The following is a 19,260-nucleotide window of genomic DNA, read 5'->3' on the forward strand; positions in this document are numbered from 1 at the left end:
AAATAAAATAGTCTGGAAGGTTCCGCATATTACTGTTGATGATGAAGAAAGGTTAAAGTTATTGAAACTTGTAGAAAAAGAAAAAAGTTTGTTTATTCCTTTTAGATCTTTCGAAACTTTTGAATATCCTGAACTCGGAACTACTAAAAAAGTAGTATGGAACTTGAAAACCGCTTCAAAATTAGAAAAACCACGATTTATTATAATTGGATTACAAAAAGGTCGTAAAAATACAATAACAAAAGATTGTAGTATATTCGACCATTGTAGTCTAACGAACGTTAAAGTATTTCTAAACTCGATTGCATATCCGTATGATAATTTGAATTTAGATTTTTCAAAAAATAATTTTACATTATTATATGATATGTATACATCATTTCAAGAATCGTACTATGAAAAAAGTATACGGAACCCTATATTGAGTCCATCTACTTTTCTATCAAACGCACCCATCATAGTTATTGATACTTCAAAACAGAATGATTCGGCAACAGCCTCAGCAGTGGATGTTCAATTGGAAATTGAAGCATCGGAATCCCTTACAGGTGTAACTGCTTATTGTTTATTAATTCATGATCGTATTGTAGAATATGTACCTTTTACTAGAGAAGTAAGAAAACTTGTGTAATTTTATTGAACAAAATAAAAAAGTTTATTAAATAATTTGTGTTCTTTACTTGAAATATAATTTTTATAAAAATTAGCGATATTTGATTGAAAAAATTAAAAAAAAACGGAAAAATAGTTGATACGGTAAATATTTTTGTGTAAGGGGCAAATAGGTGGACAATCTTGTGTAATCACCGTATTGTGTTACGCGGTAAATCAGTGTGCTCCAAGGGGGAATTTTCCCCTTGAAAAAAAAATTTTACCGTGGAAAAGCTGGCTGTGAACATACAAATATATACTACTATAAAGTATTAAGTGAATTAAGAAATTAATGAATATCACAAATAAAATGGTGTGCATTCCGTGTAGAAATTCTTATGATTAACCGAGTATGGTTTAGTCACAAATTAGTAATAAGTATTAATACAGTGATGATTTATTTTATTGTGTTTCTGTTACATTTGCATTGATGAAATGAGTAATATAAAAGATATTCCTTTTATATATGTGTTTTTCTTCAAGGTGTTCCTATATAGTAAATTTTTTTTATATACCTATATAATCGAACCTAACTTATATTACAATTATATATGTCATCATAAGTTTGAACAAATTACTGCTGGAAGTTGTGTAGCCTATAGGTTATTGAATAATACTGAAGACAACATATTGTATGTTTTAAGGAATTGGAATTTATTTAGTGTAACCAATGGCTTATTTTATATTATATACTATTTTATATACTATACAGTATACACACACATAGCTTAATTAAATGGTTTTTTTTTTTCTTGAAAACGGTTTATTATGGAAGACGGTAAAAGATCGTAAATGGTTAGGTACCTATCAATTATCGTTTGTCGTCGTTGTGGGATATCCAAATACCTAAAGGCATATAGCTCTAATTGGTGTTCAGTGATGGTGGAGCAACCTTCACTAAAAAAAGAACTAAGTAATAATATAACAAAAAATAATTAAATAAAATTCGAAAAAAATGCAAAAGATCTCAGGTGGCTATGTTATTTAAATGTTCCACCGTAATAACTTAGCTAGTCCTACAACTAACAATTTTATTATTAATAATAATTAATTAATAATATGATGTACACATAGATATAAGATGCGGAGTGATTAACGGTACTAAGCGATATCCAGAGACCACAGTTTTTCAAAAACACTTTTATCGATATCAATAAATAAAATAAATGCCTAACGCCTAACCTACTGGGACATACTACCGAGGTACTGGCTAATGGAAAAACTTCAGCATTTAAACCGTTTTTATGTAGTGGCGATTAAAATATTAATACTAAAAACGTTTAAACGTGTGAATTATGTGTCAGTTAACCTTATAATATAGTAGGTATGTTTGTTTTTAATTGATGTGTTCATACTATTTGTCCATCTATGATTCTGTTCATATTGTACTAAGTTATGTTTCTATTCACTGCTTAGTCATAACATTTAGTAAACCTACCATTATTTTATTGCATATTGTAATTAACAAAATTAATCAAGATTCAAGAAGTCATATGAATACACAGCAATTTCTTTTTTGTTAGGTATAAAATAAAATAAAAACATATATTGTAATATATACAAAATCATTGTGTATATTTTAAAAATATATATACACAGCTAAATAATTAAGTTCTAGGTAAATGTTAAATAATTTACAATTAGTCGTTACTTCTAAATGTAGTGTAATATCAATATATTATTTTTTATTTATTTTGATAGTCTATGTTTGAATAATTTTATTATAAAACTATTGAAGTTGGTTTAACTAAATTTGCTTATTAATTTATTCTAATTCTAATGATTTTTACACAATTTGTCAAAATAAGGAAGTTTAACATATGCATGTATGTATACTATTTAATAAAAATATCATTTCATGTTGTCAACACTATGTTTTGTGACTATACTATTATATTACATTAATGTACATTTGTGGGCTTGGTTAAATAATTAACCTAACCAATATAGATAACCTACTTACAGAATCTACCTTACCCATCAAAAGCATAATTTAATACTGTATCCGTTTCAGTACATATAGACTTTCATAACTAACACCGTCAATGAACTAAAGTGTTATTTAAATCTATCAAATATTTAAAAACAATAGGCTTTTCACAGTAGATAACTTACCTATAAACAGTAATATTTAATAACACGCTGACAATAATAGAGCCGGCGATGAACCAAAGCGTTAATATAATTACCAAAATATGCTTTTTCTGGTAAATTTGGGTAGGTAATTTGATTATCACAAATGTGCAAAAATATAGACTACTCATAGAACCTAAATTATTTATCAACAATAATATTTAATGTTTTATCCGTACCATGAATGACATTCATACAGCCGTTAATAAATAAAACTGTCCATATTATTACCAAAAAATATTCTACTACTGGTGTAATTTAGTAACTATTTAATTACCACAAATGAATAAAAACTACATTGCCTATAAGAAATGATATTTAATAATGCATCTGTAGCAGTACATACTCACTTTTATAACACCGTCAATGAACTAAATTATTAACATTACCACCAAAATATTCTTTTCATGGTATAACCGAGTAGTTATTTAATCAATTTAAACATAAAAACCCTAAAGAGATAACATATACACCGATACTACCATTGTCGATTAACCGTAGTGTACCTACAGTACATTACGTTGTTGTACAATTTGTGTGCTCGATTAAATAATTAACCACCGTCGTAGACTACTCATTACACCTATCTCACCTATCGACAGCAATTAATATTAAACACCTTATACGTAGCATCATATGATTACGTTCTTTGAGCCGTCGACGAACAAAAGTGTAAATAATCACACAAACAATAATACATATTATTATATCCCATGTAGTCGCACCTTTTATGTGCTGTGTTAAATATTTGGCTACTAACCGAGTAGCCGTTTTTGTAATTTATAAAAAGTAGGAACACTCAAACACCGTCGACATGAGCTTAAAATAAGGATTTCGAACAGACAAAGGACAGAATTAAACGTATTTAAAACAATATTTATTGAATCAAACAAAAACAGTATAATATTTATTATTATCAGTACAATAGGTACATCAAACGCGATTTCGAAGCGTACGGACCGAATCGGTGCGAGAACCGCACGTCTACGGGTTCGAAAATAAGTATAATACGTGAAAAAATAGCAGTCGGCGGTCTTAGAGACGAAAAAGATCGAAAAAAAAAACGATAAAAACGAAAGTCGGCCGCGTTTTCGAGTGAAAACCGATTTTAAAAGAAACGCACTTAAATTAAACGTAAAAAAGGCGACGGAAAAGGGCGTAAAAGCAGAAAATCGAGTAAAAACTGGAAAAAATAAGCGTAAAACGTTTTGAAAAAATCTAAAACACGATATCTATGACTGATAAGTATACGATAACTGAAAAATCGTGATAGCTCGGCCGCCGCCGCGAGGAAGTAACGCGATTGGCCGGTCTTAGGAAACCCATGGAAGAAAAACGTTATTCTTCTATGGGTTGCTTAGAGCGATATATATAGGGATTCACGTTTTATTATATAAGACTAGCCCTCCGTGCTAGCTGGGGGAGACCCCCAGACCCCCTTGGTCGGTGAAAAGTGGGTACCGATGGTGGACGTAGAGTCGTTTGAATTATTAAAATCATTGCTGTACTCGCCGGTCAATAATCAAAAGTCGTAGAAGGTGATAACGATTTCTGATAAGGCGTAGAGGTATCGTTTCGAAAGCGGCAAATTTGAAATTCCAGTTTAACAGTCGATACGGTCCAGTCTTGTGCTGTTATGAATGTCGAAACGAAAAGCGTAAAGCCGAAAGCCGTATTTAAATGTCTAGCAAGTCGGTCACGTCAAGTGAATACCGATTTCGGAGAGTATATCGTTAGAATTATGTACGTAGCGCCTGTAACGTCGCACTACGTCCTACCATACTGCTAGACGATATGAGTAGGTAATACGATTGACGTCGCGATATGTGGATTAATGATAAAGGGTTTTTGATGAGGCCCACCGGTGAGGTGGTAATCCATCGAAAGCGACAGTATTTGAAAACCGTGTTCGAGCATCTATCCATTCGTTAGGAAGTTGGTAATCAAAAGTAGACCTTTTAGTGGGCCCCGCATGAAACGTTCAAAACTGTAAGGTTTAATGCTGTATCATATACAATATCTCAATACCATAATTAGTCAATTAATCAGCCACACCGTCACAATACAAATTAAAGGATAAATGTTAAAAAGTACCAATAAAAACGAAATGAAACCGACAGACGAATGCGAATACATTGCAATGTCTGATGCGTTTTGGCAGAGAATAAATTAAGAATAATTGTATTGATATTAATAAAAATATATTACTATATACTACTATGAATGAAACATGTAGTTTAAAATGTTTAATCAAACATAAGAACCTAAGAACTATTTTATTTTAACCATTTACAGCAGTAGAACAAAAAAAGAACAACGTTTTTAATAATTGGTTGTGTAGTTCTTTGTTAATTTACTTAATGTTGGTTAAGACGAAACAAAAAGTGTTGAATGTGCTTAAGTGTTAGTAACAATAATATGTGTGGTACTCTATAACAATAAGTCCATAGGTACTAACTGTAATAATATCAACTGTACTTTATAACTTTGTTGAATAAAAGAAGTTGAGTGTTGGAGCAAGCTAAGTATATTGTTAAAGGTACATGCATTTAATTATTGTTTGAAAAATATAACTATCGATTAAGTAAGGTTTTAATTAACCTAACCTATTTGGTATCAATTATTAACTGCAGTAAATATGTATAAACATAAATAATTGAACTACATCTTACTTAATATAATAATTGAAAAATAAATAAACGGAAATTACTGAATATTAATAAAAATATATTGTAATACTTCTATGAGTGAAACAAACATAAGAACCTAAGAACTATTTTTTTAGTTGCTTAACCGAAACATGAACTAAATGAAACGTCTAGTTTAAAATGTTTAATCAAACCTAAGGAACTACTTTTTTCAAAACTTACTTTTAATTGTAAGTGAACAAAAATACAATAGGTATTGACATTTTTAATATAATAATAAGTGGTATATTTAAATTGTTAATGTTGAAAGCATGGTAGAACAAAAACAGCCCGAGTACAGACAGATAATAATAATATTATTTAACTGCATCTTACTTAATAAACAGCAATTACTGAATATTAATAAAAATATATATCAAGTTACTTTAATTACTACTGATACAATTAAAATCTGGTGTTATTGTGTTCTGTTTTAATTGTTGTATCATTATATACAACCGACCTAACTACCTACATAATTCCACCACAAAGTAGACTCATGCGTAATACATAAACTTGTACAATTATTATTATCTTTTTTATGTTATTATTAATGTATCAATTAGGGATAGTATACAGTATTACTTTGATTAAACCTCTTGTTACAACAGTGAATAGTGAATATTAATTTATTCAAGTAATCGATAAAGTGCTCAACTATTTTGTATTCAGACTTACTTGGCTAGTTCGTCCTGATCCCAAACCTCCAATGTTACACAGTCGTGTCCTTTGAAGATGTATTTGTAGATGTACATCACGCTCTTAATGGAAGAGCACACCTCAACGTTAATGTGTGCGTCGTACTTGGCAAGTAGGTAAGGGTTGTGAGGAACTACACACTCGTTACCGACCTCGTGATTTCTTACAAGGACCACTTGACCGTTGTTCGGTCGGCGGTATTTGGGGTAACCGCCGTCCGAAACATACACAGTTTCCTCTGTGTGTGGCTTCGGGTAGTCTTTGGAACAACTGTTGTCCACCATGCACGGACTCTGTGGGTTGACTCTTCCACATGGCCCGTGTATCATGTGGGATGTCACGCAAGTGTGTAATTGCCTGTCGGTCGCCGGATCTGGCAAGAAAGCGCAAACCACGTCGTCTACGTCCTCTGCCGTGCGCAACTTACTATCCTCCGCCAGGATAATGAGTATGTGCGCGTGGGGCAGACCGCGTTTCTGAAACTCTATGGTGTAAACATAAGCATCGACATTACCAAACACACGATTAACAGTTATGTCACTTATTAATTCCTGTAGTTTCAAGTGAAACACCCTGGCCACCAGTTCAGGCCTGTCACTTGCCGTGCTGTGAATCGCTAGGTTGTCCGTGATCTCCGGCCATCTGGGATTGCACGTAAAAGTTATGAACAGGTCTGGTTTTCCATACTTACGCACTATGGCCATAGCGTCCTCATAACACTGCTTCATGTATCTGGGACTGCCGACGAACGTGGACGGTAGAATGACCCTCCGGCCGACCGCCATGGGATCGGCAACGTCCAAGTGGTGCTGCTGGTTCACGTGGTCCATGAGCCCTTGGTACGCATCAGCGAGGAGAGCTCGCTGATTCGTGCGGATATAGTTCAGATTGTTCGATTCCATTCGAACGTACTGGTCACACACATACTGCTGCAACAAAAATCGACCAGCATGTATAAGACTGAACTGTACATGCATCGTATCATTATTTCCACGATATCGTATGGCCAAACGAAAGCACGCAAACTCCCTGATACTATTCCGATTGCGGACTTGATTCCGGCGGTTGCCCTCTTGTCTCATACCGAAATGCCAACCGGCTTCTCCGCTTGGGAACAACAGCGGATACAACATCGGATCCGCATGACACGACCCTTGTGGAATGTAATAATTAATGGTATATATTATTTCAAGTGAATTACTAAATGCAGTGGAGAGTTAGGTTATGGAGCTGTGTAAATTAAGCTCATATTTAGTAGAACAGCAAGAGGAAGGCATGTGGAAAAGTTCCAAATTCTATGAAACATATCAATAAATACAACAGACCACTACAGGAACAACAACACAATGAATTGTGAATAGTGTGAGAATTAATTGTAGTTTGTTTGTGTATACTAATACTTTGTATATATTAATGATACTAAACACAACAGTTCATGTGGCTTTTTACTATGTTTGATGTATACTGTATACTTAACTTATTAAGTGAGCATAGTGAATTAAGCATTGAAGTAGTTTAAGGATAGGTTCGATTAATGATAAGACATCTGTGTGTGTGTGTACTTTACAATCTTTACATTTGTACATGGAATTTTAAATTAAAATAAATTTACCTAATTATTATCAGTACATTAATTATAACGCAGTGCAGTTATCAAAAGGATTAATTATGTATGTTGATCTCTGCTGCAACGAAGCAAATTTTTATACAGCACTGCATTGAGAAGTAAGAACTGAAGTGAAAGAGCAGAGGCCCTATGAAAGAGTTAAGGTCGGTTGTGATATTTTATATCTGTGTGTTTAACCAAATCATCTAATGGTATTAATTTTAAGCAGTTATGTGAAATGGTTATTAACTAACCCGCAGGTATGTTTTGCATCCTGTGTTGCGGGTCGATTGGATTCGTGTCGTAGATGACCAGATTGAGGTTTCTGGGCGGACGACCGTCGTCACCGACAAACACGGCCGCGACTTCATTTGCTGTGGGCAGGTTGTAACGCCGCTGATCCCTGGTTGCATCTGTGACGAAATGCATTATGATCGGCCTGGGATGCACACCTGCTGGGTCGGCGTCGGCTACGTCTCTTTCTGCCTGCCACACCTGACGCATATTCCTAGAATTAATGTACACATATATATTGTGTTAAACACACATCAATAATAATAGTAATTGCAAGAGCAAGGGGGGGGGGGAATAAATATCAGAACTCCACCATCAATGTAACGATACTGCATTTTGTGTTAGTAAACTTAATTTTAAAAATGTATATTGCACTCTATATAAGTAAGCGTAGTTAAGTGAATTTATAAATTATATGATTAGTCTGAGGTAAGATTTATGTTTTGCAGAATATTTATATCAGATACCTGTAGTATCATGTGAGTACAGTGTACATTTACATTGCTAAGTATAGTATAAGTTGAAATACAATTTAAAAGAAAGTCCATTGTAACTTACTGTAACTCTACTTAGTGTGTGTGTGTGTCATAGGTGTTGCACTCCATAACAGTAAGTGTAGGTATGCGTAAAGTGAATTTATCAATTGTATGGTAAATGTTAAGAATGTTGTAGTATTGTGTGAATGCGTGCCACTGTGCAATGGCAGTACAGTGTAAATTTATATTTTTAATGTGTGTTCATACATATTTATGATCTGTGTAAGGCTGAACAAAAAGTGTTGTATTATATAACAGTGATATGGTGTATGGGATTAAATGAATTCATTCAAATAATTTACATGATTAGAATAAGAGGGTAAATGTTGTTATTATTCAAGTTATTTTTTTACAAAGTTGAGGATTTATTTATTTTAGTGAGTTGTGTTGTATGTATATTTTGAATCATCATTAAGCAATAACTTTATGTTTGCTGTATGTTTGTAGTTCTCAATGAGTCTTACTCTAAATGGTCAGTTAATTAAGATGTCTAAAGTCAACAAACACCATAATTTTTCTCACATTAAAGCCAATACGTATGGATTCCTGTCCCGCAGCATAGTGTCCAAGTCTGCCATCACACTCTCTGACAGTTCACGTCGATTTCTCTGTCGGGCCATGTCGAGGCGGCGGGTGTTGGCTTCCCCGGACTCGATGAAGTACAACTCGCAGTATCTCGCTTCTTCTCTGTTGGCAGCCACGTCATTATTAGTCCTATGGTACAATTGCCCTTGGAGTGTGAACACCGCCGGACCTCGCCCTTGTAAAGGTCTAGGATTCACGCTGGTGGAAATCGCAGCAAATGCCAAGGCGTTGTTGTATAGACGGATGTTCCCTTGGTAACTACGACCATCCTGCGAATCAGAAATTAACAAATTCATTAACAGATACGGGGCAGGCAACAACACGCGGTCTCCTGTAGCGGTCACTTGGCCGTTATTGCAACACGTGGAGAAGTGACCCCGGGTCGCACACTCGCTAGGAAAGTGGCGTGCGTCACAGTGCACACAGACAGCAGTCAAAGCACCCACGCAGTGACGCTCTGGCAGCGGGTGTCTCACGGCAGCTAGCCTGTCGATCATGGGCACAAGTCTTCTGGGTTGTTCTACCGGAACACCCACAGGAATTGGTTCGAACTGCAATTCAAATAATTTATGATAACATTATATTTTAAAGACATATTTACTGACCTCTTCGTCGGTCACGTCGGCAAACTCGTGTTCTGCTTGCGCTTCGTCCATCTGAACCTCGACCATTTCCACACCCTCATCTTCATCTTCCACCAGCACTTCGAAGACTTCCATGCCCTCTCCTCCGCCGTTCACCTGGACGTCGATGACTTCAATATCCTCCTCACCGTCGACGACTTTCATGCCTTCCTCTTCCTCCACCATGACGTCGATGACTTCTACACCCTCCCCCTCCTCCATCGGGATGTAGACGATCTGCAAGTCCCCCTCGCCTTCAATCTGGACGTCGAAGATTTCCACTTCCTCCTCTTCTTCCAGCTCGACTTCGACGAATTCCACGACCTCCTCCACCTCCTCCTCCATTTGGACATTCCCCTAGCACCTATAAGTTAGGTTGAGTTAATGCAGAGTGGATACAATTTTCAAATCTCAGTGTGCTTAATATGAATATTAAGTAAAACAAATTATATGTTAAATATGAAAAGTAAGGTGTTTAAGACAGCATGTTTGGCATTGTAGTAGGCAGGTGTAATGTAATGACTTTTGAAATTAGGGTTATAAATTAACTTTATATTCAGTTTATATATTACTATTCTATAGAAAACTGTATTTTACAGGTGGTGTATGTTTTGTTGAGTGAGCATTTTGAATATTATGAACTCCATAACTATCTATTAAATAAAATGAATAATAAGTTTATGTATTGGTACAAATGTATGGCATTTGGTACGGGATTCCTAGTGCACATCAGTAGAAAGAACTCAACATGTAGTTTAACTGTTTGTAGTTAAAGTACCTAGGTATCAATGTGTTATGTATGTAGAGACAAACAACTGTGTAAGAAAACGTATAAGTACAATAAGTGTATATGGTAGTAAGTTATAAGTAACACTACTTATAGTGTAGCATGGAGGGGGCTAAAAACAATTAAAAAAATTAATAAAATAATTAGTGTGTGTGTGTACATATATACAGACATATTTATAATGTTTGTTAATCTACTTGTTTAATGTGCTTATGTGTTAGTAACTTAACTTAAAAAATATATATTGCACTTTATAAAAGTAAGCGTTGTTACCACCTATACTATATGCATTAAGTGAATTTATAAATTATATGAGAAGTCTGAGGTAAGATATCTGTAGTATCATGTGAGTACAGTGTAAACTTACATTGCCGAGTATATAACTACAATGTATTAATGTTGTACATAATAAATCTTGAGAATTGGCCATCATATAAGTATAAGATGAAATACAATTTAAAAGAAAGTTACACATACAGTCATAGGTGTAGCAAAATATTCAGTTGTCTTTTGTTTTCATTTACAGCCAATGAACAAAAAAGAAGAACGTTTAATAATTGGTTGTGTATTTTTAATCATTGTTTATTGTTGGTTAGGCTGAATCAAAAAGTGTTTAATGTTCTTACATGTTTAACAGTAACAATAACATTTGTGGCATACTATAACAATAAATGTAGATACCTATATGCATCAAGTGAATATCAGATACTTGCTTAATGCATGCTACTGAGCAAGGAGAACACAGTGTACATTTAGTGTGAAGTTAGTTACATCAGATTACAAACATTTAGTAGGTTATGCCAGGGGTCCAATATTAAAATACATAAGTAGTGTGTTATACTAACTAACTGTAATAACATTAACTGTACTTAAAAAAGTTAAGTGTTGAGCAACCTAATAATGTAAATCACAGTGTACACGGTGAACAGTGAATGTACTATACAATGTACTATACCTAAATAATGATGAATGATAAATGTTGTTGTGAAGTAATTTGTATTCTTTAGTACCCATACTGTAAATGTGCAGTAAATTATAAACAAAACATAACACAACTTAGTGGCATAGGAGGGTTGTGGGTGTATGTGTGTGGATGATGAATTAAACCTGCTTTTAACAATAGGTACTTGATATTGTAATTCACAGTGTCATGTATTAAAGTGAAACATTCCGTTAAAATATATTTATGTTTGGTAGTATACTTGTGTCGGGTCACGTTGAATGTTATCAACTTAAGTTCCTAACAGCAGGTATATATAAGGATATTAGTGGTGTAGTAACAATCTTGATTATACACTCACCAAAGACGGCACTGCTGTGAGCACCAGACGACGGCGTTGTGCGTCTCCTATGACATAGTCGATGCCAGGCACGAAATGCCTTGAACACAACTTTGATGATTGGTTCACAGGAAAACCATTGTCCATCACAAATGCCACCCACTGATGATGACGCACATCGTTTGGAAATCTAAAAGTGTCATATTTAATATGAGTAGTTATATATATATGTGTGTGTAGGGTGAAATACTTGTGTACGGAAACATCATTGATATTGTCCACAACTCCGCACATCACACAGCGTTTGACCATTGTGTACGTGTGAATAGCCTAAAAACATCATGAAAAGTAAAAAGTAAGTATAAACTCATTTTCTACACTCATTGAAATCAAAAATAATGACGTTATCAGTATGCTGTCTGTACAAGTGTGTTATTTTTAGAATTAATACCTACTGCAAATATTATATTTTATAAAATCGAAAAATGGCATACAGAGCAGCACAGTTAACTGTTTAAACAAATACCGCAATGGCGCAACGGTAAGCGCGTCAGTTAAAATGAATCGGTTAACGGCCAAACGTCGACCACGGCGAATTTCAAATACGAAGGCGGATACAAAAAAGCGTTAGATTCAAAGTAAACACGCGGTGCGTGAAAAAAAACACCAAACTCGCCATAGTGAAAACATCGCGTATATTATAGCGATGAACAACGTGTGTAATGAAACGGTGGTGCACTGGCACTGGTGCGCGACACGCGCTGCCATGAATACACCTGTACGTATATTATATTATATTGTATTATTATAATATGTAAAACTTGTACTCACCGGTTTGCAAAGCGCCAGATACAGATACAGACCGAAACGAAATGAAAAGCACTAAGTAGTTTCGGAAATAGGCTTTTCGGTATGCGTAGATGTGTGCTGTATGGGCGTTCGTCGCAAGATGACGCAGAATAACATAGGCGAGTTTCGCGTCGCCAAAGTTGTCCCCTACGCGGCCCTCTACACCGACGAACCAGTCTAATATCTAATCGTAATCTAATAATGGTCATACTGTAATATTGCGTATATTGCAGCGACACTCGAAAGCGATCATCCAGTGTATTATATATTATAATATATATATATGTACACGTTTAAATACGTTTGTATTAGTAGGTATATTATGAAATAAAAATTACCAATTATTAATAACATAATAATGACTATATACCTATCGTTATTCATTACATACTCATGGGACATAGTTAACATAGTTATCTATACATAATAATTATTAAAGGTTATCATGGAGAATTAATTGAGAATTAAAAAATCGAGAAAAAATATGCAAAGTTTAGCGCGTTTTAATCCATGCATTATATGACAGACACAGACTACGTTGCCGCCATAATGCCATATCGAACCCGTTACCTGCGGCGGATACACTGCCTTACGCCTAACGGGACCTACCTACTATTCGAGTTGATAGATGATGTGAAAACTATAACTGTTAAGCTGTTTTTTGGTGTAACTAATAATTAACCCAGTAAATACTTTTGAATTATAGTGACACCTCGAATCGCATATTCTCACCTCTCCGGTGTATATATTACTCCAATTAGATATATTATGCTATTATCAATTATCATAACATAAAAGTGATCATAGTCATGCCAAAGCATACCGAATGCGAATACGTTTCAATGTCTGATGTGTTTTGGCAAAGAATAATTGTTATTGTCGTTTCTTACCAAATGAGTACACTATAAAATCCAGTATAGGAATTTAACAATATAAATCTAATAACTTTATACATGTCACAGGAATATACCTAGTAGCATACTAAATGTGAATACATTGCATATGCATTATTATTGTTGTGTATGTATTGCTCTAAGTTCAATGCTTAAAGCTATGTTACATATAATATGGTCACTGGCCAGTCTAAGGCATATATATTGTATTTTATTCGTTACCTATGCACTATGTGTGTGTGTTAAGTCAAACAGAATTGTGAAATTCTATAACAATATACAGCTGTTAAAGTAAGAACAACTTGTTATGTTAAGCTGTGTACTAACCTGGTTATGTACTACACATTACTACAACTCACATGTCTATTTGTTTGTTCAATGTATGATGTATCATATCACAGAGTTGTGCGTACATCAGTTGTTGACGTTTAGAATGTACAATAATTACTGCTGTTACTCATTATGCTTTATTTATTAAAGTTATTCTCCTGACAGTATCACAATTTGTTAAAATTAAGCTTTGAAGGATCATCATTACTTATAAAGCAATCAAGTTATACCTAATGAATTGAAATGTGAGATGACTGTTTTGAAAAATATGATGAAATGAGTAACTAACTATTTAATATAATTAGCAATACTTTATATTGATAACTATTATTTTAAATAGAAAAATATATATATAAGAATATAAAATGTAAAAACTGTATTAAATCTGTTACCTATACTTATAAAAGTTTAAGAACTTCTGAGAGGCAGTGATTGAAAATATATGTGAGGAGCTGAAGCCTATGCTGTGTGTGTGTATTTGTATGTACATTATGGAATTAAAAAACAGTTTTACCTAATTTACACAAATGCAATCATACTTATTGCAACAAAATCAATAACAGCAGTAGAATAATACTGATATAAGAAGATGAGTTTGTAAACACATATATTTTATAATGTTAGTTAATTTGAAACAAAAATTGTTGAATGTCCTCATGTGTTGGTAACTATACTATATGCATTAAGTGGGTAAGATTTATGTTTTGCAGAATATTTATATCAGATACTTGTAGAAAGAAAGTCCATTATAACATACTGTGAAATGTGTTATGTATTATAAATATAAATAATAACATAAACGTATTATATAGACATTTATTGTTGACAGTATAAATCGTAATGACGTACAATATATTTCTACTCGCTAATAACCGATGGACAGTCCCCACCGATCGTAATATGATACTTATGATTATTGTTAGTATAAACAGTATAGGTGTAATATCATATAATATAAATGCTGAATATGCAACATCTTTTTCCTTAAAAAAAAAAAAAAAATATATATATATAAGTAGTATTTTGTGTATTGCTTAATCGCTATGTTAGTATGTTAGTAAGTTTAATTACATTAATTATAATCACTTGGAGAATATCGCTGAGGTGGTTTTCTAGATCTAATTGGTCTGGGTGTTTTATTTATTATTATAGTATCAGGATTTTGTTTTGCACCTACGGTTTCGATATTTTCAGTATTTTCATTTATTTGTCTAGTGGGTGTAAGTGAAATTGAATTATTCGCTGGTGTCAGCGATTTATCAATGAGTAATTGATCATTGTGTCTCTTCCAAATAGTTCCGTCATCGAGCTCTACATCGTGTGTATTACAACTAATGGATTTGATAATTTTACCCTTTTGCCATTTATTGTTATTATTCCTATAATCTCTAGCTAAAACATTATCACCTGTATTGAATGATACTATCCTATTACCCCCATTGTTTATTTGTGATATTTGTCGTTCAATAACCACTTCACTTGTATTCGGCATTAACGCGTCAAATAAAATTGTAAACGTGTTGATCGACCTAACATTAGTTTAGCTGGCGTTTCTCGTGTTGTTGAATGAGGTGTATTACGATACATCAAAAGAAATTTATTTAATTGGGAATGTGCAGTCGAGCATTTAAAAAAAAAATTTTTTATTGTTTTGACTGCTGATTCCGCACAGCCGTTTGATTCTGGGTGAAATGGAGCGCCTGTCATATGCCTTATACCTAGATTTTTGCAATATGCTTGAAATTCAAAACCAGTGAAACATTTTGCACCATCTGATGTAATTGTTTTTGGAATTCCAAATCGTGCTATCGTTTCTGAAAATTTTTGAATAACAATTTCTGCTGTCATAGAATTTATTTGAAATACTTCTAACCATTTTGTGGTTGCGTCAACAATGACAAAAAAATATTTATTTTGAAATGGACCAAGAAAATCGCAATGCACTCTAGTCCACGGTTTTTCTGGCCATTTCCAAGGTGATGTTACAGATTTTGGCGGATTTTGCCTGACATTAATACAATTGTCGCAACTTTGTGTGATATTTTCGATTTCTTTGTCCATTCCTGGCCACCAAAAGTATGATCTCGCTAAACTTTTCATACTGGAAGAACCCATATGACACGAATGAAGTTCCTTGAGTATATTATTTCGAAATTTAGCTGGTATAATAACACGGTAACCCCATAATAGACATCCCTGTTCCACTGCAATTTGAGTTTTTCGTAAATTATATGAATTAAGTTCTAAATTTTTAGAAAAATCACTATTCCATTCTCCTGTTTTGACTGCGTTTAATACTTTGGCGAGAATTGTGTCTCTACTTGTTTCAATTTTTATTTTAGACCAGTCTAATGTGAAAGGTGATTGTTCGTGAATAAAATTAAGACTAATACATTCTTCATTATGATTTTCAATTTTTAATTTTGAACTTTTTATTCGTGATAAAAAATCGGCTGTATTATCTTCGGATTTTACATATTTTATGTCGAAATCGAATGATGATAAAACATAGGCCCATCGTTGTAATCTATTAGCCGCGTAAATTGGGATACCTTTCTTATCACCGAAAATATATATTAACGGTTTATGGTCGGTTTCTAATAGAAAATGCCTACCATATAAATAGTCATAAAATTTCGTAACCCCGTAAATAATTGCTAAAGCTTCTTTTTCAATTTGTGGAAATTTACATTCTGACTCAGATAGAACTCTTGATGCATATGCTATAGGTTTTTCAGTACGATCTAGGTACACATGGGAAAGAACTGCGCCTAGTGCATAAGATGATGAGTCTACAACGAGTTTAATCGGAATATTATGATCATAATGTGCCAATACGGGTTTCGAAATTAAAATTTGTTTGACTTTATTGAATGCTTGGTCACATTTTGGTGTCCAATTCCATTCACTGCCGTTACGTAAAAGAGTGTACAATGGTTTTAAAATATTTGCAGCGTTTGGAATAAATTTTATATAATACGTAACTAAACCTAAAAATGATTTTAGCAATGTTTTATTTTCTGGGACAATGGCATCGTTTATAACATCTGTGTGTTTTGTTAGTGTGTGTAAACCATTTTCATCTAACCTGTGACCCAAATATTCAATTGACTTTTGCATAAATTTGCATTTATTCAACTTTACTCTTAAACCTGCATTTGACAATACATTTAGTAATTTGTCTAAACGAGCATTGTGCTCTGTGATAGTGGAACCTGCAACAATAATGTCGTCTTGGAATATACCTATGCCCTCAAGACCTGCTGTTGAAGTTTCCATAGCTTTTTGAAACTCCCCTGCTGACGACTTTATTTCAAAAGGGTTGCGTGTATAGCTAAATAAACCTTTATGTGTGTTAATAGTGGTATATTTGCGATCAGATTCTTTAATAACCATTTGTTGGTATGCGTCTTTTAAATCTATTTTCGAAAAATATTTTGAACCACTAATATTTGCATATAAATGTTCTATTTTTGGAAGAGGGTATTCAGTCCCTTCTAATACCGGATTTATTGTTATTTTAAAATCACCGCAAATTCTAACCGTGCCGTCTGGTTTTAATATTGGTACTATTGGAGTTGCCCATTCGCTGTGGTCGACGGAAACTAAAATGTTGCTTTTGATTAAACGCTCAATTTCGGTTTCAACTTTTCCCTTTAATGCTAATGGAATAGACCTATGTTTGTAAAATTTAGGTACTGCCCCCGCTCTGATATTTAATGAAATTTCGTATTTGTTAAAAGTGCCTATTTCATCTTTAAAAACATTGTTATATTTTTTTATAATACTATCGACACTTACGTCATTTTCAATACTAAACAAGGTAAAACATTTTATGTTTTTTATATCATTTCGACCTATTAATGGAGGACCACCATTGTCGATAACATAAAGGCACATTGTAAATTTTTTATTTTGGTACACCGAATCGACAAATATTTTTCCTATCGGTTTAATGTCGTTGCCGACGTAATCAGATAGCGAAATGTCATTTTTTTTTAATTTGATATGACTAAACAGTTGATGATATAATCTTTTTGAAATTACGCTATGTTGTGAACCGGTATCAATTTCGAAGCTTACATTATTGTTTTGTACAATTAAATTAACTGTAAACGGTTTTACCGCTTTATTTTGAAAATTTTGATCAATTATGGAAAAAAAAGTATTCGAAAGATCATAATTAACTGTTTCGTCATCATCATTATTATCATACAAAAATTTATTTTGTGTTTTTATATTTTTCTTTTCTTTCGTACCCTTTTTACATACGGTGGACAAATGACCTTTTTCACCACAATTGTTGCACTCGAAGTCCTTGTATCTGCAGTCTTTTTGAAAACGATTGGAACGGCCACAAATCCCGCATTTGATTTTTGACTCCTTGTATGTGTTGAACCCCTTCTTGGCAGTATGTCCATTATTTTTTTGTTGGTACTTCAAGTCTGCGTATTCTTCTTTTTTCCAGCCACTCTTGTCATTTATTGCAGCTTCTTTGGCTGTCGCGATTTCCATTAGATTTGAATATGTAACTCCAATTTTTGAGGCATCCTCTTCTAACAGACGATCTTGGATTGGTCCTGAACCCATTCCGACAACAAATATGTCTCTAATGACTGTTGTTAGTTCCGACGAAAACCCACATTTTGAAGCAAGATTTTTGACACGTGCACCCCATTGGCACACCGATTCATCTTGTCTTTGTTTAGCTTGATAAAATGTATACCTAGCCGCGAAGTACGATTTTATTGGTTTGAAATATTTGTTCAAACTTTTCATTAGAGTTTCATACTCAACATCGTTTGGCGTGCTAGGAACACATAAACTAAAAAGTACTTTGTGAATTTCCTCACTGACTGATGATAATAGAATGGCTCTTTTTTGAATATTATTTTCGATGGCATTTGCCAAAAAAAAATTTGTCAATTTTGACTCAAAAATTGTGATATCCATACCTGTTTCAAAGTTTCCAGGTGACCCAATAACTTGATTGAAGTTCGTTATGGATTCTGTCTTAGGAGTTGCCATTTTGTATTAGTATGAATACAATACTTGAAACTTCTAATGCACTAGTGATTACGATTAAATTATTATTTTCTTCGTCGCCAATTTGTTATGTATTATAAATATAAATAATAACATAAACGTATTATATAGACATTTATTGTTGACAGTATAAATCGTAATGACGTACAATATATTTCTACTCGCTAATAACCGATGGACAGTCCCCACCGATCGTAATATGATACTTATGATTATTGTTAGTATAAACAGTATAGGTGTAATATCATATAATATAAATGC

At 33.5% G+C, this 19,260-nt stretch overlaps 2 protein-coding genes across 2 annotated transcripts; both read right to left on the reverse strand.

The window, feature by feature from the left end:
* Positions 1-6,145: 6,145 nt before the first annotated feature.
* On the reverse strand, positions 6,146-9,880 carry LOC107171322 (uncharacterized). Its single transcript, XM_089215590.1, has 4 exons — positions 9,797-9,880; positions 9,129-9,742; positions 8,031-8,284; positions 6,146-7,323 (listed from the first exon to the last, which is right to left on the reverse strand). The coding sequence occupies exons 1-4, from the start codon at positions 9,860-9,862 to the stop codon at positions 6,146-6,148; spliced, it is 2,112 nt and encodes a 703-aa protein (XP_089071716.1). The 5' UTR covers positions 9,863-9,880.
* Positions 9,881-10,070: 190 nt separating this feature from the next.
* On the reverse strand, positions 10,071-12,821 carry LOC149063272 (uncharacterized). The gene is made up of 4 exons (XM_089215592.1): positions 12,713-12,821; positions 12,132-12,211; positions 11,903-12,071; positions 10,071-10,178 (listed from the first exon to the last, which is right to left on the reverse strand). The coding sequence occupies exons 2-4, from the start codon at positions 12,191-12,193 to the stop codon at positions 10,071-10,073; spliced, it is 339 nt and encodes a 112-aa protein (XP_089071718.1). The 5' UTR covers positions 12,194-12,211; positions 12,713-12,821.
* Between the last annotated feature and the right edge of the window lie 6,439 nt (positions 12,822-19,260).

Source organism: Diuraphis noxia, unplaced genomic scaffold (assembly GCF_037042655.1).
Source record: "Diuraphis noxia isolate RWA-SAM2 unplaced genomic scaffold, SU_Dnox_SAM2 contig0001, whole genome shotgun sequence".
Classification (NCBI taxonomy): domain Eukaryota; kingdom Metazoa; phylum Arthropoda; class Insecta; order Hemiptera; family Aphididae; genus Diuraphis; species Diuraphis noxia.

Excerpts from the sequence above, each read along its gene's own strand:
- LOC149063272 (XM_089215592.1), bottom strand. The coding sequence starts at position 12,193 with ATGGTCAAACGCTGTGTGATGTGCGGAGTTGTGGACAATATCAATGAT. Across the intron at positions 12,072-12,131 it reads AATGATGTTTCCGTACACAA|ATTTCCAAACGATGTGCGTC; the intron begins GTATTTCACCCT and ends TGACACTTTTAG. Across the intron at positions 10,179-11,902 it reads TCACAGCAGTGCCGTCTTTG|GTGCTAGGGGAATGTCCAAA; the intron begins GTGAGTGTATAA and ends CCTAACTTATAG.
- LOC107171322 (XM_089215590.1), bottom strand. The coding sequence starts at position 9,862 with ATGGTCGAGGTTCAGATGGACGAAGCGCAAGCAGAACACGAGTTTGCC. Across the intron at positions 8,285-9,128 it reads CCATACGTATTGGCTTTAAT|GAATATGCGTCAGGTGTGGC; the intron begins GTGAGAAAAATT and ends CATTAATTCTAG. Across the intron at positions 7,324-8,030 it reads GATGCAAAACATACCTGCGG|GGTCGTGTCATGCGGATCCG; the intron begins GTTAGTTAATAA and ends ACATTCCACAAG.